Genomic DNA, 26,626 nt, shown 5'->3' with positions numbered 1-26,626 from the left:
TGTGGTCAGGAGTGTGGTAAATAAGAATGGATTTTTTCTTCCGGGAGTGTCCCAGGATATTTAGTATCCAGTCTCCCTCCTTGCTTCTCCTTCTGGCCTTGTAGCCAGATGGGAACCCACTGCACAAACCCCAAACCTCTTCACATTGAAATCTGACACTGAGAAGAGCAGCTTGGGGGAAAAGCCCTAGAGATACTGAACCAGGGTTCAGAATGAATTTTTTCTGTTTGCCTGCCCTCCACCTCCCCATAGCCATGGCTCCCCAGAGTCTGCTCAGAGTTCTCCTGAAATCCCATTCACAATGTCTCAGGAATATTAGAAAGTGGGGCTTTCCAAGAGATCTTTCGTGTAAACCTGATTCCATATAGATTTGCCAGAACCAAATTAATTTGGAAAGTCCTTAATATTTGCCTTTCTGATAAAATAAAAATAAAAATTGGCATGTACATTTTTTGTCATTGAATTTTTAAAAGCAATTTTGGACATTTTTAAGGCCAGGTATGGTGGCTCACGCCTGTAATCCCAGCACTTTGAGAGTCCCAGGCGGGTGGGTCATTTGAGGTCAGGAGTTCAAGATCAGCCCTACCAACATGGTGAAACCCCATCTCTACTAAAAATACAAAATTAGCTGGGCATGGTTGCAAGTGCCTATAATCCCAGCTACTTGGGAGGTCAAGGCAGGAGAATCGCTTGAACTCAAGAGGCAGAGGTTGCAGTGAGCTGAGATTGTGCCATTGCACTGCAGCCTGGGCAACAAGAGTGAGACTCATTCTCAAAAATAAATAAATAATAAACAAACATTTTTAAGTGTACAGTTCAGTGTTAGGTCCATTCACATTGTTGTGTAATCATCACTACTATCCATCCACAGAACATTTTTCATCTTGCAGAACTGAAAGTGGATACCCACTAAACACTAAGTCCCAGCCAGGCATGGGGCCTCACAACTGCAATCCCGGAACTTTGGGAGGCTGAAGTGGGAGGATTCCTTGAGGGCAATAGTTCAAGACCAGCCTGGGCAACATAGCAAGATCCTGTTCTACATTTTTTTTAATTAGTCGGGCATGGTGGCATGTGCTTGTAGTCCCAGCTACTTGGGAGGCTGAGGTTGGGGGATCACTGAGCTTGGGAGATCAAGGTTGCAATGAGCCATGATTGCACCACTGCACTCCACCCTGGGTGACAGAGTGAGATCCTGTCTCAAAAAAAGAAGGAGAAGGAGATGGAGGCGGAGGAGAAGGAGAAGGAGAAGAAAGCTTCTTTCAAGTTCTTTTTTAGAAAGTGCTGGTATATTGACCATGCTCTCTTAAAAGAACATTTTTCTTAAGTCAAATACTTTGTCAGCAATAATCCCACTGTTCCTCAAATTTCACACTGGTTCAAGATTCTGTTTTAATTTTGGTGACAAATACTGTTGGATGAGGAGATAATTTTTCATTATGCAATCCAATGAACTCACCATTGAGTAAGAAGTATTTTTTAACCAAAAATATGTATTTGAAATTTAAAAATGAGCCAGTGAATTGATGAAAGTCATGCAATCTAATGTGAAATATAGAGTAAGATGGATTGTACTGAAATATAATTTTCAGAAAATTGAAAACATGACTTATGCAAATATAAGATGAAAACCTATCTAAGATTCTATTCACGTAATTGATTAATGAAGGACTTGGTAAGTTGTTGACCTCAAAGGAGTTCAAACTGGTAAGATGCTAAGATTCAAAGGAAAATGTGACATCAGGAATGAGACAGGAATTTGCAAATAGATGCCAAACTGGCTAGTTAACATCATATAGGACAAAATGAGATTAGTGGGTTTAACTTATTTATTTTCTGGCAGAAAGGACTGCACACTTATATTTCTCCTGGAAAACATTTGTTTTCACTGCTATGGACATAAATCTTTTGCATAATCATCCGTTTTCTGCAAGTTAACTTCTAGCCTTCTAGGGCTGCAAAATAGCCTCATCAATAGAAAGCCACCCAAGGTGCACCCAGCACCCCACTGAAAGCATACCCAGTAATCTCTTTTACTCATTTCCAAGTTTTGGACAATTTTTTCTGACATTATCTATATATATCTGTATATGTATGTATACATATGTATTTAAATTTATTTATTTTGCAAGGGGGCGCGGTGGGGATGGACAGGCATAGGTTGGTTAAAAATCTTAACTGAACAGTATATTTACTGAAACAATGACATGATTTCCAAGTTCAAAGTTCATGGAGAGCTGAACTTAAAACATTTGTCTAAATCAGAGAGACACACCATCCATCTATTGCTCCCCAAACAGGCCCCTGTCTTTCTTGAACAAAAATAATCATCAAGAAAGCCTACTGAAAAAAGAGCTTTCGAGGCCGGGTGCAGTGACTCACTCCTGTCACCTCAGCACTTTGGGAGACCAAGGTGGGAGCACTGCTTGAACCTGGAGTTGGAGACCCAGCCTGGGCAACATAGTCAGATCCTGTCTCTGCAAAATAAATTTAAAAACCAGCTGGGTGTGATGCTGCGCCGCTATAGTCCCGGCTACCGAGGAGGTCGAGGTGGGAGCACTGCCTGGGCCCAGGACGGTGAGGCTGCAGTGAGCTGTGCACTCCAGCCTGGGCAACAGAACTAGACCCTGTTTCCCCAAGAGGAAAAAAGAGCCTAGGAAGATAAGGTGGTTTTTGTTTTTGTTTTTTCTTAAAGAGAGGGGGTCTCACTGTATTGCCCAGGTGGACCCTGAATTCAAGCAATTCTCCTGCCCTTCAGCCTCTCTGGCAGCTGGGACTACAGGCATGCCACACCTCACCCAGATTAAAGTTGACTTTTAACTACTTTTTAAGACTGCACAACTTTAGCCCTTATATGGGTGTGTTTGAAAGTGGTTAGATTTAGGGCAGGCTCATGGCAGAGAATAAGCAAGTGAGGATATGGGGTGAAGTAGTGGGGTGCCTGCTCTCACATGCTCTCCCACAGACATTACAAGCTCAAAGCCATCAAACTGGATCTTCTTTCTTTCCTTCTCCCCACTAGTCGTAATCCAGTGGATTCCACTCCTACACACTGCCCTCTTCACACTCGTTTGTCAATGACCAGCTGCAGGACACGTCTTTATATATGTATGGAGAGAGAGTCTTACTCTGTGGCCCAGCCTGGAATGCAGTGGCGTGAGCTTGGCACACTTCACCCTCCATCTCCTGGATTCAAGTGATTCTCCTGCTTCAGCCTCCCAATTAGCTGGGACTACAGGTACCCACCACAATGCCCACCCAAATTTTTTTTTTTTTTTTTTTTTTTTTTTTTTTTTTTTTTTTTTTTTTAGTAGTAGTAGAGATGGGGTTTCACCATGTTGTCCAGGCTGGTCTCCAGCTCCTGACCTCAAGTGATCCGCCCACCTCGACCTCCAGGACATGTATTCTATTGCCTGATTCCTGCAGCAACTCCGGGCTGGACTCTCTGCCTTCCAAGTCCCAATCCCAATCCCAACCCTAGTCCCACAGAACAGACACAGAGATGTGTCAGTGATGAAGTCATTCCCTGCTTAAAACTGTGACAGCTTCCCAGCGACCTCCTTCACTTGGGTTAGAAGGGCTAACTTCCCTCTGCAGCTCAACGCCTCTCTCCAACCCTCTGCTACCACCCTAAAGAGATTTCCTTCCTCATTTCTACAACAGACTCCCGCGTGGATTCCTCCCCAACGTCCTTCTCATCCTTGGGTCTGGGTTTACTCCCTCCTTGGGGAAGGAGTACGGCTGTGATGGAGGGAGGGGCTGGCCTCAGTGCTTCCCATGCTGGGTGTCCTCGGAGCAGCGGGGACTTATGCCAGCCCCTTCCTCCATCACAGTTCTACTCTCACACAAGGTGATCAGGTGTCACCTGGTCATGTCTGTCGCCCCTGGGTGGTTTGGGCCTGTGGCTTCCGACATCTCACCTGAGCCTTACGCTGAGGTCACATTATCCAGCTCCCTTTTACGTCCTCGAAGATTTCCGCCCCTTGACCCCCTCATCCCCCTCCCCGGGGGTGCCTCCCTGAGTCCCCGAGGGGCTTGGATGCCCGGCGACATTTCCTCCCCAGCACCCTCCGGAGCTCTGCGTCCAGCTGTGTCATTACCCGATGAGTGTCTGTCCCCTTTTGCGAAAGTGAGCGGCGACAGGGCCTGGCACGTAGCAAGTGCTGGAAGGGGTGACGGTGCGGAGCCAGGGACAGAGGAGGAACGGGAGTGTCCCGCGCCCAGGCCTGGCCGGGAGGAATCGGGGACCCCTGGACGTCCCCCGCTCTCCATCGCGGGGCCGGAAGCCGCCGGCTGGTGCCCTCCCCGCGATGCCCACAGCCTTATCTCTGCGCCCCGAGGGCCGCGGGAGGAGGCGCGGGCGCGCCGGGAGGGACTGGCAGTGGCATGGGCCGGAGGGCCCGGGGCGCGGGCCCGACTAGCCGCTTGCTACCGCTGCTGCTGCTGCTCCGCCTGGCCCGCGGCGCCGCCGGAGAACCGGGCACCGACGGTGAGTGCGGGCGGGGACGGGCACTGGCGGCCGGTGGGGCCCCTGGCAGGGCCTCAAGGACGCTAGGCGCTCGGATGCTTCCCGGTCCCTGGGCCCGGGCGGCGCGGTGCCAAGGCGTGGGGCGCAGGTGGGGCCCGCGCCGGTTATTGGAAATTGGGAAGGAGGAGCTCAGAGAAGCGGGAGATGGCGGGGGAGCTCCCGGCTGGGCTTCCCTGACTACGCCTGAACCCGCATCGCCGTGGGACGCAGGTTTTGAGGCGACCTGGCTGGGCCCCCAGGGACCACCGCTGCCCGGGAGGCGGGGTGGGGGCTGGGCGCGAGCGCGGACTTGGGCAGGGCGGCGCCCGGGGCAGGGCGGGGAGGGCCGGGGCGTTCCGCGGCCCTATCCCGCTTCCGGCTCTGCGCCGGCTTTTGCATGACACATTTTTGACCCGAAGCAATTTTCTTTCCACTTTTAATTTTATCACGTTCATGAACTGCCGGATGCGCAACACGGTGAGAAAGAAGTGTAAGGAAGAGTATAGGAATGAAGCCATTCATTCACTCATTCATTCACCAGACGGCCCTCCAGCAGCTTCCCTGTGCCAAATGACGGCGGGCAGTGCGGGCCCTCCTGGAGCTAATTGTCTGGAGGATTCAGACCAGTACGTGTTCCATTTCCAGGCGATCGAGGGAGTTGTCTTTGCTCCTCTGCAAAGTGCAATATTGAGCGGAGTAGGAATTACACAGAGGATTCAGACACGCAGGGGAGGTGACATTCATCCAAATAACTGTAATACAAGGCAGAATGGCATGAGTGCTCTGAGACGGCCTAGGTGGTGAGGGCCGGGAAAGATTCCTTCTAGCTTGGGAAATCGGTAGTGACCCCTGAGCTGGGCCATCAAGGACTAGTTATATTTGGATATGGGAAAATGTGGAAAAGACATCCCAGCTCATAGCAGAAGGCACTGCCGCCTCTCCACAAATGTGTGGAATGAATGAATTCCTTCAGACTTCAGACAGGGGTAGAAGGGAAGGAAGCACGTGGAGGTACGGAAGGCAGAGGGCAGAGTGCTTTGATTGGCAGACCTAGGCCTTTGGACTTAGCTGTGGCTGGAAGCCACTGGAAGCTGTTTCAGGGAGTGACATGAAAAGTGGGTCCAGCCGGTTCCAGGTGCTTAGGGAGCCGCGGGTTACGGTGCAGATGGCCAAATCCAAGAACCACACCATACACAACCAGTCCCGAAAATGGCACAGAAACGGCATCAAGAAACCCCAATCACAAATATACAAACATGCACTTTGCCAAGAAGCACAAGAAGGGCCTAAAGAAGATGCAGGGGAACAATGCCAAGGCCATGAGTGCACCTGCTGAGGCCTTGCCCTTATAAAGCCCAAGGAGGTTAAGCCCAAGATTCCAAAGGGTGTCAGGCTGTGGCAGCCAAAGGCCAAGGCCATGGACAAGCCAAGGCCCAGGTTGCAGCTCCAGCTTCAGTTCCAGCTCAGGCTCCCAAAGGTGCCCAGGCCCCTACAAAGGCTTTAGAGTAGAGATCTCTGTCTGCCAATGTGAGGACAGAAGGATTGTCCTTGGGCTGCTATCTGCATGGGGCTGGTGTCCTCCTTTGCTATTTGTACAAATAAACTTGAGATGGGGGGGAGAGGGTCTAAGGAACCCCAATCTTCCTTACTAATACCAAACACTGATCGTCATATGGAAATGGAAGGAAATTTCTATGTGATGAGATACAGGGGGACTTGTGGTTGAGATTCCTCCCTGCCATCCCCACCCCCATTCTCTTCACCTTGGGAATCTCTTTGCCTGGTGGGTATTTTGATAGCTCGATCTTCTGGAGTGGCCATTTTTGTAATACTAGGTGCCCTGCGTGATGGCTCAGGCCTGTAATCCCAGTACTTTGGGAGGCCAAGGCAGGCAGATAACGAGGTCGGGAGATCGAGACTATCCTGGGTAACACAGTGAAATCCTGTGTCTACCAAAAATACAAAAAATTAGCAGGCGTGGTGGCACACTCCTGTAGTCCCAGCTACTCGGGAGACTGAGGCAGGAGAATCGCTTGAACCTGGGAGGTGGAGGTTGCATGAGCTGAGATCACATACTGCACTCCAGCCTGGGCGACAGTCAGACTCCATCTTAAAAAAAAAGATATATATATATATTAGATGTATTAGGTGCTCTGGTTGGATTACTTCCTTGCCTCCATGTCCCAGGACAGTGTGCCTAGGACTTGTAGATGCTTGGCATCTATTTCAGGATCTTCATGTGATCTCTCTAAGGTAGGAAACTGTCCAGCATGGCCCCATTGAATTGCTAGGCCAGGATAACTGAATGCAGCTAGCAGCTACCTAAGGTCATCTGAAACTAGAGGCTTTAGGGTGAATTTGGGGAAACAGAAGTCAAGGCTTCCTGGTTGAGCCTCCTGTCTTTACATAGACACTCTTCCTTCATTTTCAACCTTGGAGAACCTGGTTTTATGCAGGGCAGGTTTCCTGACAGTGGACAATGTAGGGAAAGACTGGAGGCTTGGCCAAGCCCATTGAGGAAGTTGTTGTAGTAGCTGGCCTGGAAGTTCTGAGGACTGGGCCCACAGTAATGACAGCAGAAGAGGACTGAATGTAGACAATAAGAAATGGACCAGGGCCAGGTGTGGTGGCCCAAGCCTGTAATCCCAGAACTTTGGGAGGCCGAGGCAGGTGGATCACCTGAGGTCAGGAGTTCAAGACCAGCCTGGCTAACATGTTAAACCCCATCTCTACTAAAATATATAAAAACTAGCTGGGCACAGTGGCAGGTGCCTGTAATCCCAGCTACTCGGGAGGCTGAGGCAGGAGAATCGCTTGAACTGGGGAGGCAGAGGTTTCAGTGAGCTGAGATTGTGCCACTGTACTCCAACTTGGGAGACAGAGAAAGATTCTGTCTTAAAAAAAAAAAAAAAAGAAATGGACAGGAAGGAAGGATTTAATAACAGATGTGAAGGTGCAAGGGAACAGAAGGGGAAAGATGACACTAAGGCTTGGCGACTGGGCGACCGGGTGTATGATTTCATGGGAGGAGAAAGATCGGGAAAGAAAGATGATTAGTTGTTTTGGACATCCTGAATTTGAGGTGCTGTTATGGATTTAGAGAGATGAAATCAGCAGACAGCTAGGGCTGCGGGTGATAGGTGTATGCAAGCCATGCAGACTTGATGGTTGCTTGAAACCTTGAGGTTGACAAGATTGAGAGGATGAAGGACAGATTCTTGGAGTGGATTTTTGGAGTTCAGTTGGTAGATGCAAGTCAAGAAGAAAGAAGCAGCAACCAGCTAGTATGGAGGAAGACTGGGCTTCTTTAGTCAAGGAAACCAGGGGAGGGGAAGCCAAGGGGGGGAGATTGAGAGAAAGGCTTTGAACTGGATGGCTCTGGTCAATGGAGACCCAGAGCTAGCAGAGAATAGAGGGTGACAGCTAGATGTGGGGGCTTTAGAGTGAGGGCAGAGCCTTGGTTATGGAGTAGATACTCTTTTTTTTTGAGACAGTCTCGCTCTGTTGTCCAGGCTGGATGGAGTACAGTGGTGTGATCTTGCTCTCTGCAACTTCTGCCTCCTGGATTCAAGGGATCCTCCTGCCTCAGCCTCCTGAGTAGCTGGGATTACAGGTACACACCACCACACCCAGCTAATTTTTGTATTTTTAGTAGAGACAGGTTTCGCCAGGCTGGTCAGGCTGGTCTCCAACTCCTGACCTCAAGTGATCTGCCTGCCTCAGCCTCCCAAAGTGCTGGGATCACAGGCACAAGTCACTGCGCCCGGCCTTGGAGTAGATACTCTTTAAAGAAGTTAGAAGGAAAACGAAGGTAGCATTCAGTTGGGCTGGTCAAATCAGTCTAAGATTTTTAGGGAATACAAAACAGACTCAAACGTATTTTAGACTGAGGGCTATTATTTAGTAGAGAGGGGAAAATTGAAAAACAAAAATAAATGAGATGGTTAATGGATAGAGAAGGTAAAAAATGAAACTTGGGCCATAAGTGGGAGAGGTTAGTTTCTGAAAGTGGGGTGGTGAGGAAGAAGATTCCCTTCTCCCATGGCGGGCTACTTAGTGAGCAATATTCATATTTCAAAGTAAGTCTGGGCATCCTCCCTCCTCCTAGGAAGTCTGGTAGCTATCCGCATCTCCCTGCAGCACCAGTGATACCATGTCCATGCCCTGGTTATACACTTATACCATATTGGAATGTGATCGTTTACTAAACTAAAAGCTCCTTGTGGGTAGGGGCAGTGGCTTATATTAGGAATCTGGTATGCAAATAAATGAATACCATCCGGGCTGGAATAAGCAAAGGCTATTCATTCAGGGCTTAGTGTGGCAAGGGAGTCAGTCATCATCACTTCCATTTGGCAGAGACTCAAAAATAGGCCAGGTGGAAAAGCTTTATAGCAGAAAAAGGAAGGAGGTTGGGGGAGGGTGGTTCAGGTACTCCCAGCTGGAGAAGCTTACTAGTAGCGTGCATCCCATGTGATTGATGAGGGGGCCATACCTGGCTTCTCTGGTTGGTCCGAAGTTGGAAGTTGGGGCAAAAATTAGGGTAGTTGGCCATTCCTGATTAAGACCTGACAATTTGGGGCTGATTGCTACAGAGTTCCTTGACTGATTGCTGCAGATTGTGGGTCAGAATTCTATTTTAATATATGGGCCGGGCACGGTGGCTCACACCTGTAATCCCAATGCTTTGGGAGGCTGAGGTGGGCGGATCACTTGGGGTCAGGAGTTCGAGACCAGCCTGGTCAACATGGTGAAACCCCATCTCTACTAAAACTGCAAAAAATTAGCTGGGCATGGTGGTGGGTGCCTGTATCCCAGCTACTTGGGAGGCTGAGGCAGGAGAATTGCTTGAGCTTAGGAGGCAGAGGTTGCAGTGAGCTGAGATCATGCCACTGCACTCCAGCCTAGGTGACAAAGCAAGATTCCATATGATCTGGCTATTGTCCATTTGTATATTTAGCCTCTCACTGGCCAAAAGGGCCAAATGACATTAATTGGCATCAAAAATGTTTTGGGGAGGAGAGCTGAAGTCAGGTGACCGGAGTGTGAGGAAAGTGTGCTTGGCATGATTGATATGGCAGGAGGGTGTTGGTGGCTGGGTGGGGTGCAGGGCCCAGGGGAGTCCAGAGGGCAGGAATGGGTGAGGAGGGGTAGAACCAGTCAGTCCTGTTTCTTAACCTTTCTCTGGCATTTGTTGCTGGAGTCTGGGGCTTGTTGGCTCAGGCCTGGCTGGGGGTCAGGAAGTTGTTCTCGCTGTACAAAGGTCGCCCGCCTTCACTCATCGTGCATTTCACGCTTGGTCTTTAGTCTGTCTTCATGAATCACAGCAGCACATTCACTCTTCAGGGTGAGCCAGAGGGGGAAAGAAGAGAAACAGAGTGGGCGGATTGTTTTCGAGTGACTTAAATTTGCTTAAAATGAGGGTGCAGGATTAGAGTTGTTGAAGATGCCCATCATGGCCTGTCTTCCACCTCCAGGGACTTGGTCCTGGGTGTATTCTTGGACTTCTGGTCAAATTCTAAAATGGGATCCTAGGTCTCTGTAGCTCAAAATCACAAGTGGTCTGTTGGCCTCAGCTCTGCAGAAGAGAGAGGGAAAATGAATTGCATGGATTAAGAAAAAGGGTACCCAGCTGGGTGTGGTGGCTCATGCCCATAATCCCAGCACTTTGGGAGCCCAGGGCGGGCAGATCACCTGAGGTCAGGAGTTGGAGACCAGTCTGACATGGTGAAACCCTGGCTCTACTAAAAATGCAAAAATTAGCCAGGTGTGGTGGTGCATGCCTGTAATCCGAGCTACTCGAGAATCACCTGAACCCTGGAGGCAGAGGTTGCAGATCGTGCCATTGTACTCCAGCCTGGGCAACAAGAGCGAAATTCTGTCTGGGTGGGGTGGGGGGGTCGGGGTGGAGGGGAGGGGGGCGGCGGCGGTGGGCAGGGAACACCCTTCTGGAGAATGAGTCAAGCGTGAGACAGGTGTGAAAAGAACCGGTAGGGGTTAAGTGAATGACTGCCCGGCACGAACCTTCAGGTGTGGTCTGAGTTAATGGCACACAGTGTGGGTTTCTGGTCCTGAGGCCGGGTATGGGGGCTGCACTGCTGGTTGATCTTGGTCAGAGAAGAAAATGAACAGATCAGGTCGTATGAGTCATTCCTCGTATGAGGAAAGGTTAAGAGTTCTTTTTTTGTTGTTGTTGTTGTTGTTTTTTTAACTAGTCAAGTGCAGTAGTGAGAAGGAAGAAAGAGTAGAACAGGGAGCTCGATCTGTAACTGACGGTGAACAATCAATGGAGATAACTCACTACGTTCGGACCAGCTTAAGAGAGTTCTTGATGGGGAGTGTCAGTCCTAAATTTGGGTAGGCGTGGGAAATATATGACGGTTTGAATAGCCCTGCAAATATTACATTGTTGGAGAGAGTAGAGTGCTCTGTCTTGGAGGGGTTTAAAAGCAGAGGCTATGCTTTTGTTTCTGGATGTTTTTTGTCAAGGATGTTGGAAAGGAGAGAACATGAGGTTTTTCAGATCCTTCCACCTCTGGAACTTGATGCAGTCTTTCAAGAGCAAGGCAGTTTTATGTAGTGTTAAAGACAACTTGGGAATGCTTTTTCTTCCTGAGTTTTGGGCCCCTTTGGCTTATTTCCTCTGGCTGTTTGATCTGTCTCCACAAATTTGAGAGACAGAATCTCAGGAAGGTTGCACAGTGGATTTGTTTGGTCTGACTGTGAATGGTTGGGAATTGGGTTAAAGCACTGCATTTGTGCTTTTTAGTTGTTGTTGCCTGTTGGTTTTTAGAGATGGGGTCTTGGTTGTTGGCCAGGCTAGTCATGAACTCCTGGGCTCAATAGATCCTCGCATTTCAGTCTCCCAAAGTGCTGGGATTACAGGTGTGAGCCATTGTGCATGGCCTGCATTTGTTCTATTAAACTACCTTCTTCCCTTGACTGAGAACATCTCTTTACTGTGCTATTAAAGTCCATCAGCTAATGTCTCAGAAGTACACTGAAGTTGTTGCTCGTGTATTGAAGTAAAGAGTTAGAGTGGTTCTCAGAAGCTGGCGGTCTCCCTCCCATCCTGAGTTGCAGCTTTTCTTGGTTGCAGTGGAGAGGAAGAACAGGTGAGCAGGGCTGAAAAGCTGAGGAGCTGAACTTTCAACTTTAGAGTCAGCTGTTACCCAGAAGGTTGGGAGGATGTGGGGAAGACAGGGAGTGATTATGTAAATTCAAATATTATGGTTTCTAGGATATCAGCCCATCAATGGGTAGACACCCGAATACACAAAGATGTTGCTCTTGAGTTTTGCATCAATGCATTTCTCCACTGCTCTTCCCATTGGTGTAATTGGGAGTTGGCTAGCTAACCATCAGTGTTAATACCTTCTTTTATTAACAAAGAGTTGTTGAGTGGTTGGTTATAACAATGTCTAACATATTTGAATTGCTTTTCATGTATTAACTCATTGATATGGTTTGGCTGTGTCCCCACCCAAATCTCATCTTGAATTGTAGCTCCCATAATTCCTATGTGTTGTGAGAGGGACCTGGTGGGAGACAATTCAATCATGGGGGCGGTTTCCCCCATACTGTTCCTGTGGTAGTAAATAAGTCTCATGAGATCTGATGGTTTTATAAGGGGTTTCTCCTTTCACTGTCTCTCATTCTGTCTTGCCTGATGCCATGTAACACGTGCCTTTTGCTTTCTGCCATGATTGTGAGGCCTCCTCAGCCACGTGGAACTGTGAGCCCATTAAACCTTTTTTTTTTTTTAAATAAATTACCCAGCCTCAGGTATGTCTTTATCAGCAGCATGAAGATGGACTAATGTACACTCATTTACTCTTTTATCCTCACAACAACCATATGAAGTAGGTTTATTATTATTCTTGTTTTACAGATTTACAGGAAACTGAGGCACAGAGATCACCAAGTATTACATAGCTAGTATGCGGCATGGCTAGGTTTATAACAAACCCAAGCACTCTTAACCACCAGGCCAAATACCAGGCACTGCATCTTGCAGACTGATTCTAACAATAGTAACAAAATCTATGGAAATGGACACAAATATTCATGTAAATTGTCTCGCACATTTGCATATCACTTTACGCTTCAGTGTTTATATTTCTCATTTAATCTTGACCACAACGTCTTCATCTTATGGATTAAAATTAGAGACTTGGCTGGGCACAGTGGCTCATGCCTGTGATCCCAGCACTTCCGGAGACAAGTGGAAGTATCGATTGAGACCGGGAGTTCGAGACCAGCCTGGGCAACATAGGGAGAGCCTGTGTCTGCAAAATGATAATAACAAATTGGCTGGGCATGGTGGTGCATGCCTGTGGTCCCAGCTACTCGGGAGGCTGAGGTGGGAGAATTACCTGAGCCTGGGAGGTCGAGGCTGCAGTGAACCACCACTGTGCCACTGCACTCCAGACTGCGTGACAGAGTGAGCCAAAAAACAACAACATTGGAGAACTGACGGTTTAACTTGCTAAAATCACATCGCCAGGGAACAGGAGAGAAGCTTCCAACTTGGAGTTTGGAGCAGAACCCTGACCCTGGGTGAGACACCAAAACCTGTCTCACACTCTCATTGTTAGATGTAGTTTTAGATGGGGTCATGACTTCAGAGCTGAGACAGGCAATAAACCTAGGTCGGCAGCCTTAGCTGGGGGATGTGGTAATAGTAACAAAGAACACTTGTCAGGCTTTTCCTCCTTTTAGATTTTGGGCTCTTCAACTTTCTTGTTTCTCTGCCAGTAATTCTAGACGTCCCTCAGGGTCCCTCTCCTCTGCAGCAGTTCCCTCGGTTACTACATGGCAACCACCTCTCTGCTTTCAGGCCCTGAGTGTGCTGATGACAGAACTAAAGCCATTCTTGACGTGGGTACCAAGAACCCCCTGCCACAGCTCTCCCTCAGATCGTAGCAAATGCTTAGCACTCTTTCTCTGGCCGGGAGAATTCCTCTCCCATGGGTTATTCTATTACATTTGTCCCATAGCTGTGCTATGCGGCAGTTGACTTGGTGAAAGACTGCTTTCATTATTGCCTTTTCTTCCCCTGGATTCTGACTCCAGTCCCTGAGGTTGAGGTTGAGGTAGTCTGCCAGCTCACCTCTCTGTGTGGTCCACCTGGGAGCAGTTTAGAAACACTGATTCTCAGGCCCTGCCTCTCCCCTGCTGAGTCCGAATCTTTGGGGATGCTGTGTTTTAACAGGATCTCCAGGAAGCATGACCAACTGTCTTGGTTTGCACAGAATTGAGGGGTTTCCCAGGACACAGGACTGTTTGTATTAAAACGAGGACATTAGCACTCTGTCTCCAGGTGATTCTTAACTGAGCCCCAGGCTGTGGAACAGTAGACTCGTGGGGCCAGAGGGTTGCCCTGCAAAGTCCTGCAGAATAGGCTCATCGTGGCTGCATAATAAGCACCCCTGCCTGTATTTCTTTAGAAATCACCTTCTCATCTGCAGATAGCCTGAGAAGCCTTGACAGCCTGGAACCCCTCTTAGTTTTTTTACTGGTATGGGGAACAAACACATATCGAGACAAATTCTGCTGCGTGCCAGATACTGTCTTTGGGGTTATACTTATGCTAAATTTCTTTCTCTCTCTCTCGTTCTCTCTCTCTCTCTCTCTTTCTCTTTCTTTCTTTCTTTTCTTTTCTCCTTCTTCCTTCTTTCCTTCCTTTTCTTCTTTCTCCTTCTTCCTTCCTTCCTTCCCGTCTCTTCTTTCTTTCTCTCTTTTCTTTTTCTTTCTTTTCTCTCTCTTTTTTCTCTTTCTCCTTCCTTCCTTTCTCTTTCTTTTTCTTTCTTTCTTCTCTCTTTCTCTTTCTTTTTGATGTGTGTATCTCATCTAAATAAATTACTCTTAATAGGTCATTAAAACAGGTACCCTAAGAATGAAGTGTACGCCAGGTGTGGTAGCTCACACCTGTAATCTCAGGACTTTGGGAGGCCGAGGCAGATAAATCACTTGAGTCTAGGAGTTCCAGACCAGCCTGGGCAATATGGTGAAACTCCATCTTTCCAAAAAAATACAAAAATTAGCCAGGTGTGGTGGTATGTGCCTGTAGTCCCAGCTCCTTGGGAGGCTGAGATGGGAGGATCATTTGACCCCAGGAGGTCGAGGCTGCAGTGAGCTGTGATCATGCTACTGCACTCCTGCCTGCACAGCAGAGTGAGACCCTGTGTCAAAAGAGGGGAAAAAGGCTGGGTGTGGTGGCTCATGCCTATAATCCTAGCACTTTGGGAAGCTGAGGTGGGTGAATTGCTTGAGGTCAGGAGATTGAGACCGGCATGGCCAACATGGCAAAAATCCATCTCTACTAAAAATACAAAAACTAGCCAGGTGTGGTGGTACACACCTGTGGTCCCATCTACTCAGGAGGCTGAGACACAAGAATTACTTGAGCCTGGCAGGCAGAGGTTGCAGTGAGCTCTGATTGTGCCAATGCTCTCCAGCCTGGGCAACACAGCGAGACCTTGTCTCAAAAAAAAAAAAAAAAAAAGTAAAAAAGAAAAAAAGTATCAAAGACCTAGCACAACAGGGTGACTATAGTTAATAATAATTTAATTGTATATTTTAAAGTAACTAAAAGACCATGACTATTGTTTATAATACAGAGGATAAATACATAAGGGGATGGATACCCCATTTTACATGACGTAATTACTACACATTGCATGCCCACATCAAAACATCTCATGTAGTCCATAAATATATACACCTACAGTGTACTCACAAAAGTTAAAGTTAAAAATAAAAAATAAGGAAATGTCAGAGCTTGAGGGAGAAAGGACTTTAGGGAGCTGTTTATCCTCTGCTATTGAAAATGTGATCCACCTGTGAGCTTGTTAGAAATGCAAAATACAGGCTTCTCAGACCAACTGAATTGGAGCCTGCAGTTTAACAAAGGTTAAGATCCCCAGGTGTGTTTTTGTTTGTTTGTAGTTTTCTTTTTCAGTATGTATGTATTTTTTAATCTTTATGGGTACATAGTAGGTATGTATATTTATGAGATAGATGAGTTTTTTTTCTTTTTTTCTTTTTTTAGAAACAGGATCTCACTCTGTTTTCTAGGCTGGAGTGCAGTGGCATGATCATAGCTCATGTAACTTTGCACTCCTGGGCTCAAGCAATCCTCCTGCCCCAGCCTCCCCAGGTGCTTTGAATGCACTTTAAAATTTGAGAAGCCCAAAGTCTTGTTTTAAAGATGAAAAAACTGAGATCCAGAAAGATTAAGTGATGTGCTCAAGGTCACACAGTGAATTAGACCCAGCTAGATTTAGGATCCAGTTCTGACTAGCTTTCCAGGCCAGTGCTTCTCCTATACCTGGCTGCCTTCCTCTAAGGCCATGTGTTTGTCTGGGCCTATTTATTAAATAAACTTGAACTTAATTCAGTTTCTTTTAAAACATTTTCTATTCTGTCCTTCACTAATTCAGACTAGACTTCCTTTAATTTATCGGAGTGAGTCCCACCTCTTCGCTTCAATTTTTTATGTTTATTAGATGTACTCAGTAGTTACATGAAAGAGTCATTTTCCAGCTGATGTTAAGGTTTTTGTTTTTTGAGACAGAGTCTTGATCTGTTGCCCAGGCTGGAGTGCAATGGAACAATCTTGGCTCACTGCAGCCTCTGCCTCCTGGGTAAAGGTGATCCTCCTGCCTCAACCACCTGAGTAGCTGGGATTACAGGTGTCCACCACCATGCTTGGCTAACTTTTTTGTATTTTTGGTAGAGACGGGGGTTTTACCATGTTGGCCAGGCTGGTCTCGAACTCCTGGATTCGAGTGATCTGCTCGCCTTGGCCTCCCAAAGTGCTGGGATTACAGGCATGAGCCACCACACCCGGCTGAGTTTTTGCAAATGGAGCTATATAAATTCTGCATCTTTATAACAACATGCTTTTTATTTTTAAATTTTTTAAAGGGACAGTCTAGCTCTGTTGCCCAATCTGGAGTGCAATGACTCAATCAAAGCTCACTGCAGCCTTGATCTCCTGTGCTTAAGAGATCCTCCCATATCAGCCCCACAAGTAGCTGGGATTACAGGTACACACCACCATACCCAGCTAATTAAAAAGCTTTTTTTTGTAGAGGTGGGGTCTTGCTATGTTGACTAGGCTGGCACTTTGGGAGGCTGAGGTAGGAGAATTATTTGAAGCCAAGAGTTTGAAACCAGCCTGGGCAACATAGTGGGATCCTGTCTCTAAAAAAATAAATAAATAAAATAAAAAATCAGCCAGGTGTGGTTAATCTTTTAACCACACCTGTAGTTAGGACTACAGGGATGTACCTGTAGTCCTAACTACTCTGGAGGCTGAGGAGGGAGGATAGCTTGAGCACAGGAGGTGGAGGCTGCAGTAAGCCGTTGTCACACCATTGCACTCCAGCCTGGGTGACAGAGTGAGACCTTGTCTCAATAAACAAACAAAAAAACCCCAAAATGGTGAGATTACAAGTGTGAGCCACTGTACCCTACCCTAGACGAGTATTTTATATAAGAAAAAAAATTTAAAAATTTCCATTTGTCAACCTTAAATAATGAGATTCAGAATGTATGATTAAATATAGTGTTTATTCAAGCATAAAACTTGAGCGTGGCCACTGGGAAATGCTGACTTCAAATGAACGGAGTGTCACTCCAAAGTGGGGAAGTTACAGTTTCATTTATGTAGAAATTGTAGTAGAATTATATTTTCTATACAAGATCAGTGCATAAGCCACAGGATTTGGTTGGTTACAGATTGCTACATTCCAAGTAAATGACTTTATTACTCCATGAGGAGAGGTAGCGATCTGGATCTGAGCGGGTCAAATCTCTGGTGCCATTTGGTCTTAATTATTTACAGGGGGAGAGAAAGGCAGAAGCTGCAGCTGTATACTTTGTGACTCAAACTCTATAGCCACATTCCTCTCAAGGCTTGGTATAACTTGAAGTTTCAACGCTTTAAGTTTAAATTATTTAATTTCACACATTGTATTGTTGCTTCAATACTATCACATTTACGTCTACTATTGTACTGCACACATCTGTGTGTGATTTCAATGTCTACTTAAGGTTTTTAGCCTTTGAATAGTGTGTTTATGTTGTCTGTTCACTGGGGGAGTATTTTATAATGGGCTTCTTTGGTTTTCAATGAAAAATTCTTATAGGCTTCCTTAGCTTGGGTTACTTTAGTCACTTGTTCTCTAAAGCTATGTACCTGCTGTCTACTGTCTCTCCATGGCATCACGTGAAATTGGGGATCCAGAAACAAAATGATTTCCCTATAGAAATTTGCGTTTTCCCTCCCCTTTTTTGCTGTCAAAGCTTTAATTATGTTAGTCCCCAAGTGAAAACAAAGCAAATGTTTATCATCAGATTGTGCACCATGTATTATCAGATTATCATCAGATGCAAATTGTGTGTCATGTATTCTGCATCTTGAGTTAGCAGTTATTTTATGGTTGTATACATTTCTTAAAACCCACTGAAACTGTACACTTAAACATGGGGGTGTTTTATTTTATGCATATGATAGCTCAATAAAGTTGATTTTTAAAGTAAAAAATGTAATTTTCAGTATTTCCTTACTATTGTGGTAAAGTAGAGACAAGGCAAACTTTGACCATTTTATCTATTTTGAAGTGTACAGTTGAGAGGCAAGTTGTATATTGTGCAATCATCACTACCATCCATCTTCAGAACTTTTTCATAATCCCAAACTGCAACACTGTACCCAAGATTTAGGGTATTTAATAAGATTGCATTCTTTTTTTTTTTTTAGACAGAGTCTTGCTCTGTCACCCAGGCTGGAGTGCAGTGGCGAAATCTCGGCTCACTGCAACCTCTGCCTCCCGGGCTCAAGGGATTCTCCTGCTTCAGCCCCCTGAGTCACTGGGATTATAGGCGCATGCCACTGAACCTGGCTAGTTTTTGTATTTTAATAAAGATGGGGTTTCACCATGTTGATCAGGCTGGTCTCGAAATCCCAACCTCAGGTGATCTGCCCACCTCGACCTCCCAAAGTGCTGGGATTACAGGCATGGGCCACCATGCCTGGCCAAGATTGCATTCCATCTACAAATTAAATTGGGGAGAATGTTCATATGTTCCTCATTTTAGTGTTCATCACAAATGGGTTTTTTAATTTGACCCAGGATCCATTATTTAGAAAGTATTTCCAAGATTTTAGTTGCATGTCATTACTTTTTTGAAATTTTTATTTTTTTGAGATGGAGTCTCATTTTGTCACCCTGCCTGGAGTGCAGTGGTGCTGTCTTGGGTCACTGCAATCTGTGACTCCAGGGTTCAAACAATTCCCCTGTTTTAGCCTTCGAGTAGCTGGGACTACAGGTGTGTACCACCATGCATGGCTAATGTTTTTGTATTTTTGGTAGAGACAGGGTTTCACCATGTTGACCAGGCTGTTCTCGAACTCCTGACATTGAGTGATCCACCTGACTTGGCCTCCCAAAGTGCTGGGATTATAGGCATAAGCCACTGTGCCTGGCCCTGCATGTCATTATGAATTGACAACGTCCTGATCGCATGGTTTTAAAATGTTTTGTGCTAAAATGTTAATGTGTTAAGATGGTTAAATATATTTAACCCATATGATGGACACTTAGGTACTGGGACTCATCCTCACTTCAGTTTGGTGTGTTGTCCTAATCTGGAGCCTTCTGGTCCATCTTCTCCCGGTTGTAAAATTATGTTTTGTGCAGTGTCAGTGAAGGAATCTGGACATTTAACTACTCCTTGCAGACATTTTCAACCAGTTCCTTGAACTTTCATTCCTATTCCTTATGTCTATCTTCTGAAATTTGCCAAGACTGTACTTTCTGGGCCTTTCTGGGGTTGGCTTTTAGTTCTTCCTTTGTGCTAAGACAATTACTATGCACCCATATCCTTTTTTTTTTTTTTTTTTAAGAACAGAGATGGGGGTCTCATTATGTTGCCCAGATTAGTCTCAAACTCCTGGGATCAAGGCCTCCCAGAGTGCTGAGATAACAGGCATGAACCACTGTATCTGGCCCATCTGTCTCTTTCTCATCTTCATTTTTATTTTTTTGAGACAGGGTCTTACTCCGTCATCCAGGCTGGAGAGCAGTGGCATGATCTCAGCTCACTGCAACCTCGATCTCCCAGATTCAAGTGATTCTCCTGCCTCAGCCTCCTGAGTATCTGGGACTACAGGTGCCCACCACCATGCCTGGCTAATTTTTGTATTTTTAGTAGAGACTGCATTGGCCAGGCTAGTCTCAAACTCCTGACCTCAAGTGATCCACCCATCTCAGCTTCCCAAAGTGCTGGGATCACAGGCATGAGCCACTCTGCCTGGCCTCTTTCTCATCTTCTGAAATACTGTTGGCATCCTTTGTCTGCCATCATCTTCTCTCCCAGGGTTTATACCTTTCTAGTCTTTTATGTAATTACACCCCCCACAGTGTATTTGATAATATTTTCTAATTCTTTAATATCTTTAAATTTTTATTTGCCAATCCCTAAGCCCTCATTTTCTTTTTTCCTTTTTTCAGGCTTCTTGTGTTAAAATTCTAGCTTTTCTTTTCTTTTTTTTTTCCTCGGCTGCCTGCTTTTTCTCTCTCTTTTTTAGACATGAAACCGAGCTGGGAGATTTCCAGACATTCTAACCATGCCTCTGTTTTGTGTGTTCCTTTTTAAAATCAGAGATAACACAAAAATGAGACAAACCACTAATCATCACTAAGTAATACCAAATAAACCATGGAATATTTATTTACAAAATTTATTCTATCTCAGACCATAAAATAAAATGCAACAAATTTGAAAAAGGTAAAAATTTTAAAGGTCGCATTAAAGTATACTCCTAAGGTATAAAAACACATAAAACTCACATTTTCTGGAGTAAATATGTTTTTATACCTAGTGTGAACCATTTCAATTTTGATATGCCCTTTGTTCTAAGAATTATTTAGGAGAATGTTCTGTGGTTTGCAAGTAGGTTTCTTTTGGGGATGCCAGTCTTATGTTTTGCTTGATAGTTTTATTACATTATTATGTGGTCAGATAATTCGGCCTTTACATTTTTACTTTTTTGGAATTTGTTGCATTTTTCTTTATGGTCTGAGATATAATAAATTTTGTAAATATTCCATGGCTAATATGGCATTAGCCAAATTAGTGTTTGTCTTATTTTTGTGTTATCTTTTATTTTTTTTTTTAAATACAAAAAAACAGCAGTATGGTTAGCATGTTTAGAAATCCCCAGTCTCAGTTAGTTTCATGCCTGGAGCAGCCTAAGGGCTAGGCTCTCTTACCTGGTGATAACAGAGCCAAAACTAAAACGAAATTCAATGCTGGAAAGATTCTCTTTACTAGGTCACTCCTGAAATTACAGAGGCACTGAGAGCGAAACACAATATACCACATAGCCTTGGGTAGAAATTCTTTTTTGATCTTGAGCCATGTTTCACCATCTGGTAGATTTGGATGTTTTCGAAGTTTTAGCCTCAAACAATTCTGCTGTTTATTTCAATAATCGGGATCTGGTCATCCTACTGGGACTTGGCTGTTATGTCACTGTCATCTTAAACACATTTTATTCTTTGAAAAAAAAAAAAGAGTAGAGTAATAGGCAGCTCTGTTCCTTTCACTCCATTTGCTTTCTGAGTTGCAGCAAGTAGGATTTCAGATTTCTCTATCCAAGCAGTCAATAAAAATATATTGAGTGTCTGCACTGTGCCATCGTAACATATGGGCAAATGATATCATCCCTATCCTTGAGCGGCTCATTCATAATACCGAGCTTGGAAGACAAAGCTAGAACCAAATGTAATGACTCATTAACATGATTGATTGGGGAGCGTTCAAGTGTTAGGGGAGCACAGAGGAAGATGCATTTCGTTTTCCTTAAGAATGGAGGACTGGGACAGGCACGTTGGCTCCCACCTGTCACCCCAGCTTCTTGGGCAGCTGTGGCCGGTGGATCTGTCGAGCTCAGGGGTTCGAGACCAGCCTTGACAACATAGGGAGACGCCATCTCTACAAAAAGTACACAAATTAGACCGGTGTGGTGGCATGCGCCTGTAGTCCCAGCTACTTGGGAAGCTGAGGTGGGGAGAATTGCCTAAGCCTGGGAGATCAAGGCTGCAGTGAGCCGAGATCATGACACTGTGCTTCAACCTGGACAACAGAGTCAGACTCTACTTCAAAAAAAAAAAAAAAAAAGGAAAAAATGGAGTAGTGGGGAGGACCTCAGAGGGAATGTGACATTTAAGCTGGGTCTTTATTTATTTATTTTTTTGAGATGGAGTCTCTTTCTGTCACCCAGGCTGGAGTGCTGTGGCATGATCTCAGTTCACCACAACCTCCGCCTCCTGGTTCAAGCGATTCTCCTGCCTCAGCCTTCTGAGTAGCTGGGATTGCAGGCCCCACCACGCCTGGCTAATTTTTGTATTTTTAGTAGTGATGGGGTTTCACCATACTGGTCAGGCTGGTCTCGAACTCCTGACCCTGTGATCTGCCCGCCTCAGCCTCCCAAAGTGCTGGGATTATAGGCGTGAGCCACCACGCCCAGGCTAAGCTGGTCTCAAAATATGAATAGGTACTAGCTAGGTAGAAGAAGAAGTCATAGGCATTTTAGGTACAGAGAGTATGGTGACAGTAGCATGCAAGTAGGATAGTAGATATTCCGTTTGGGAAAGAGTAGTCAGCCTCTGCTGTCTGGCAAGTACCATGTGTGGTTGGGGCTTGGAAACAATGAGGCTGAGGAGTGTGTCTGGAGTGAGACCACTAAGGGCATTGATTGTGGCCCAGCGTCGTGGCTCATGCCTGCAATCCCAGCACTTTGGGAGGCTGAGGTAGGTGGATTGCTAGAGCCCGGGATTTCCAGACCAGCCTGGGCAACATGGTAAAACCCTGTGTCTACAGAAAAAACGAAACAATTACCCAGGTGTGGTGATGTGTGCCTGCAGTCCTAGCTACTTGGGAGGCTGAGGTGGGAGGTTCACCTGCTCCCAGGAGTTGAGGCTACAGTGAGCTGTGATTGTACCACTCACTGCACTCCAGCCTGGAGTGACAGAGTGAGACAATGTTTCAAAAAAAAAAAAAAAAAAAGAAGAAGAAGAAGACATTGTTTGCTACACAGAGGAAGGGATTTTACACATTATTCTGTGGGAACTAAACAGCCACTGAAGGTTTTTAAGGATGAGACTAGGTGTGTCCCGTGTTATTTTGGTCTTCAAATTTTGGTTCTCCATTGTAAATGTCCACTAACTACATGTGTCTCATCTTGCATTTTTCTTTTTCTGAAACATACAATTTATGATTCAGGTTTAGATGTCTGTGCCACTTGCCATGAACATGCCACATGCCAGCAAAGAGAAGGGAAGAGGATCTGTATTTGCAACTATGGATTTGTGGGTAACGGGAGGACTCAGTGTGTTGGTAAGTTCTGAATCCTGGGTTAAGTTGAAATGGTGAATCACGAAACAAGATTCTCTTGTGTTAAAGAGCTGATGTCCTTGGGGGAGAATGTTTTTATTTTGTTCACATATTTTTATTATGAGAAGTTTTGTCAATTATAATAATTCTTTGTTTTAGCGTTTGGATACATTCGTTCTCTAGTGTTTCCAAGGTAGTATTCCTCACGTTAGAGGTAATTGAAGTCGAATCTCTGGAAACTCTGGGACCTAACACAAATTTGACATCTGTTTTAAGTTTGACTTTGCAACTCAAGTGAATGTTGCATTCCTTAATTTCTCTGGTTATTTTGATATAAAACTCTTTATATTAGTACCACGAGGAAAAACAAAACAATTTGCTATTGGACTTTTTGGTTAATTGGTGAAATACTGTTGCTTTGGGTCTTACGTCTATCAGAATTCATCCTCCAAATTTTTGGTAGTTGTAGTACTTTTAGGGACTTAGAAGACTTAAAGGAATTCAAAGCCCTTTAGGTTAGAAGCATCTGAAATTATTGTTTGCCTTATGACATCTACCATGCTATGACAGTCAGACACTATCCAGATTCAAGCTCGATTCAGAGAGAGGGAGACTTTCACAACAATTTTACAATAGTAAATGTTGCAATAATCTTCCAATTTCCTCCCAGCAACCTTGTTAGATGCATTAAAAATATTGATGATTTTACCTTACGCTTGTGGATAAATTGTGTATACAGCCTTGTTGTGATATCTTTGTGTGCTTTTTCTTCTCCCTAAAGAAAAATAGCAGCCAGTCATGGTGGCTAGAGCTTGTAATTCCAGCTGTTCTGGAGGTTGAGGTGGGAGGATCACTGGAGGCCAGGAGTTTGAGACCAGTCTGGGCAGCACAGTGAGACCCCCATCTCTAAAAAATTTTTTAAATTAGCCACGTGTGGTAGTACATACCTGTACCCCCAGCTATTCGGGAGGCTGAGGCAGGAGGATGGCTTGATCCCAGGAGTTCAAAGCTTCAGCGAGTTATTTATTATTTTATTTTTTGAGACAGGGGCTTTCTGTTTCCCAGGCTGGAGTGCAGTGGCATGATCATAGCTCACTACAACCTTGCCACCATGCCCAGCTAGTGTTTCTCCTTCTCCTTCTCCTTCTCTTTCTCTTTCGTTCTCTTTTTTCCTTTCTTTGTCTCTTTCTTTCTTTTCTCTCTTTCTCTCCTCCTTCTTTCTTCCTTTCCCTCCCTCCCTTCCTTCCTTCTTCCCTTCTTCCTCTTCTTCCTTTTCTTCTTCCTCTTCTCCTCTCCTTTTCCCCCGCCTCCTTCTCTTCTCCTTCTCCTTCTTCCCCCTGCTCCTTCTTTTCCTCCTCCTCCTCCTCCTCTTCCTTTTCTTCCTCTTCTTCATTTTTTTGGTAGATACAGGGTCTCACTATGTTGCCCAGGCTGGTCTTGAACTCCTAGGCATAAGCGATCCTCCTGCCTCAGCTTTCTAAAGTGCTGGGATTATAGGTGAGAGCCACTGCGCCTGGCCACTACTGCATTTCAGCCTTGGAGACAGAACAAGACCCCATCTCTTAAAAATAGAAGAAAAAAAAAACACCATCAAAAAAACCCAATTTTGTCTTGTCTTCAAAAAGTCACTTTTTACTTTGCAGACACAAGCTTTTAGAGTCGCTCACCATTGTCCATTCTGCAGGCTGGAGTTAAGTCTTCTTTGACTCTTGTTTTTTAGAGTTGTACCCATGAGAAGTTTGGCTGCCCTGCAGTCTGAGGCTCCAGGGGAAATTTCTCCCAATGCCTCGCACCCTCCCACCCCTCACATGCACTTGCGAGCAGTGAGATAGAAATTAAGTTGAGAATGAACGAACTTTTCTGTTCCCTTCCCAAAGGAATTCCTCCTCCTGTTCTTGTCTGCCCTTTGACTTGTTTTTATTTTTTTAGATGGAGTCTCCTGTGGCCCAGGCTGGAGTGCAGTGGAGTGATATCGGCTCACTGCAACCTCCGCCTCCCGGGTTCAAGCAATTCTCCTGTCTCAGCCTCCCGAGTAGCTGGGATTACAGGCACACACCACCATGCCCAGCTAAATTCTGTATTTTTAGTAGAGACGGGGTTTCACCATGTTGGCCAGGCTTGTCTCAAACTCCTAACGTCAAGTAATCACCTGCCTCGGCCTCCCAAAGTGCTGGGATATCAGGCGTGAGCCACCGCGCCTGGCCCTGTCCTTTGATTTTTGTACAAAGAAACTCCTCTTAATGGGTGGAGGGGGCTTTATTAATTTATGTGGTACCGCTCCCAAACCCTAGGCACTGCGTATCCCAGTGCCTGGCCTGCTGAGACTGAGCCATACATAGATTGCAGGTGCGGTTATACATGTACCAGAGGTGCTATAACGTGGTATTAAGTCCAGGGTCTTGAGAATTCTAGACTCCTCTACAAACCAAAATGTCCCTTTTGGTGAGGTCCACAGAGGAGTCATGTTTCAGAAACAACAACAAAGGATCGGAATATTCCATTTTCTGGACAGCCGGACTTGTTTCTGAAACCACTGGATAGTGTTCTGTAACCCGGGATGGACACTTGGTGTAACTATGGCTTGAGAGTCTGCTCTGTCCCTCTAAGGTCTTTCGCAAATCTTCCCAAACACAGATTTTTGTTTGTTTGTTTTCCTCTCAGACAGAGTCTTTGTCGTCTAGGCTGGAGTGCAGTGGCGTGACCAGTTCACCGCAGCCTCGACCTCCCAGGCTCAAGTGATCTTCCTGCCTCAGTTCCTGAGTATCTGGAACTACAGGCACACACCAGCATGCCCAGCTAATTTTTCTGTATTTTCCTTTTGTAGAGACGGGATTTTGCCATGTGGCCCAGGCTGGTCTTGAACTCCTGGGCTCAAGCGATCTGCCCACCTGAGCCTCCCAAAGTGCTGGGATTACAAGTGTGAGCTACTGCACCTGGCCCCACTGATAGTTTTAATATGATGAATCATGTTCCAAAGCCAATTAAATTTTAAAAATGTAATACAGTCATGTGCCATTTAATGATGTTTTGGTTAATGATGGACTGAAGGTACAATGCTGGCCTCATAAAAATTATATAATGGAGCTGAAAAATTCCTATCACTTAGATATGTCGTGGCTGTCATAATGTTACAGCACAATGCATTATGTGTTTTTAGTGATGCTTGTGTAAGCAAACCTACAGCGCTGCCAGTTGTATAAAAGCATAGCACAAACAATAATGTATAGTACATAGGCCAGGCGCGGCGGCTCATGCCTGTAATCCCAGCACTTTGGGAGGCCAAGGCAGGAGGATCACCTGAGGTCAGGAGTTCAAGACCAGCCTGTCCAACATGGTGAAACCCCATCTCTACTAAAAATAAAAGAATTAGCCGAGTGTGGTGGCAGATTCCTGTAATCTCAGCTACACGGGAGACTGAGACAGGAGAATTTCTTGAACCTAGGAGGCAGAGGTTGCAGTGAGCTTAGATCCTGCCATTGCACTCTAGTCTGGGCAACAGAGTGTGAAACTCTCTCTCTCTCAAAAAAAAAAAAAAAAAAAAATTCATATATATATATATATATACAGTACATAATACTTGAAAATGATAAATGATTATATTACTAGATTATGTATTTACTATGCTATATGCTTTTATCATTATTTTAGAGTGTATTCTTTCTACTTATTAAAAAAAGTTAACTATTAAACAGACTCAGGCAGGTCCTT

At 45.3% G+C, this 26,626-nt stretch overlaps 1 protein-coding gene across 7 annotated transcripts in view; it reads left to right on the top strand.

Annotated features, from left to right (window-relative positions):
- Positions 1 to 4,330: 4,330 nt before the first annotated feature.
- SUSD1 (sushi domain containing 1) overlaps positions 4,331 to 26,626 on the top strand; it is a 140,193-nt gene continuing 117,897 nt past the window's right edge. For 6 of the 7 annotated variants that reach the window (XM_032240348.1, XM_032240355.1, XM_032240351.1 and 3 more), the window contains exons 1-2: positions 4,331 to 4,489; positions 22,808 to 22,921. In XM_032240348.1, coding sequence (XP_032096239.1) covers positions 4,387 to 4,489; positions 22,808 to 22,921 — 217 coding nt within the window. In that variant the 5' untranslated portion in view covers positions 4,331 to 4,386. The remainder of the gene's footprint in view (positions 4,490 to 22,807; positions 22,922 to 26,626) is intronic. The other variant, XM_032240350.1, reaches the window with a different exon arrangement.

This window comes from Sapajus apella, unplaced genomic scaffold, assembly GCF_009761245.1.
Source record: "Sapajus apella isolate SASKATOON/1434 unplaced genomic scaffold, GSC_monkey_1.0 scaffold46, whole genome shotgun sequence".
NCBI lineage: Eukaryota > Metazoa > Chordata > Mammalia > Primates > Cebidae > Sapajus > Sapajus apella.
This window is presented reverse-complemented; position numbering and strand designations above follow the sequence as displayed.